This window comes from Octopus bimaculoides, chromosome 29 (genome assembly GCF_001194135.2).
Source record: "Octopus bimaculoides isolate UCB-OBI-ISO-001 chromosome 29, ASM119413v2, whole genome shotgun sequence".
Lineage (NCBI taxonomy): Eukaryota > Metazoa > Mollusca > Cephalopoda > Octopoda > Octopodidae > Octopus > Octopus bimaculoides.
Genome location: NC_069009.1, coordinates 9931216 through 9932178, shown reverse-complemented (window position 1 = coordinate 9932178; position 963 = coordinate 9931216). Strand labels below are relative to the sequence as shown.

Genomic DNA, 963 nt, shown 5'->3' with positions numbered 1-963 from the left:
GGCCACGCTCAAAATGGTGATTTTTACGTGCCACCTGCACAGCAGCCAGTCCAGCGGCACTGGTAATAACCTCTCTATATATATATATATATATAGGCACAGGAGTGGCTGTGTGGTAAGTAGCTTGCTTACCAACCACAAGGTCTTGGGTTCAGTGTGTAAATGTTTGTGTGTCTATGTTTGTCCCCCCAACATCGCTTGACAACCGATGCTGATGTGTTTACGTCCCCATAACTTAGCGGTTCGGCATAAGAGACCGACAGAATAAGTACTAGGCTTACAAAGAATAAGCTTTGGGGTCGATTTGCTCGACTAAAGGCGGTGCCCCAGCATAGCCGCAGTCAATGGCTGAAACAAGTAAAAAAAGAATATAGATGTATATATATATATACATATATATATATATATATAACAAATACACACACATATATACACATACATACATAAATAAATAAATAAATAAATACATACATAAGTACAAGTAAAAGACATACCAACATCACGTCACACCTTGCACCTACCTGCTAAAAATAGCAGGTAAATCTACTGAACTTGTTGGATGTAGTCTAGAGTTAGGAAAAAAAAAACGACAGGATTGTGATTGAAATATTTTTGATCATGGGTCTGTTGGATCAAAGGTAATTAACAACATCTACCACCATGGGGCCCACTGTTACTCACCTGCACAGGTTTTCTGTATGGTTCCTTCCAGAAAAACACCACAGTAATTAGTCTCTGCTTTTTTGGCAGTGGTATGGACAGGTAACAGAAAGGATCAAAAGTAATGGACACCTGAAATTAGATAATAATAATGGTTTCAAATTTTGGCAAAGGGCCAGCAATTTTGGGAGAGAAGGTATGTTGATTACATCAACACCAGTTCTCAGCTCATACTTATAATCCTTTCTACTAAAGGCACAAGAGCTGAAATTTTGAGAGAGGAGCTAGTTGATTATATCTACC

General features: G+C 38.5%; 1 protein-coding gene across 1 annotated transcript in view; it reads right to left on the bottom strand.

The window, feature by feature from the left end:
• The window catches only part of LOC106879930 (ubiquitin carboxyl-terminal hydrolase 19), a 163422-nt gene that overhangs the window by 86306 nt on the left and 76153 nt on the right, over nucleotides 1-963 (bottom strand). The window contains exon 14 of the mRNA XM_052977848.1: nucleotides 682-792. Within this exon, the coding sequence (XP_052833808.1) occupies nucleotides 682-792 (111 nt within the window). The remainder of the gene's footprint in view (nucleotides 1-681; nucleotides 793-963) is intronic.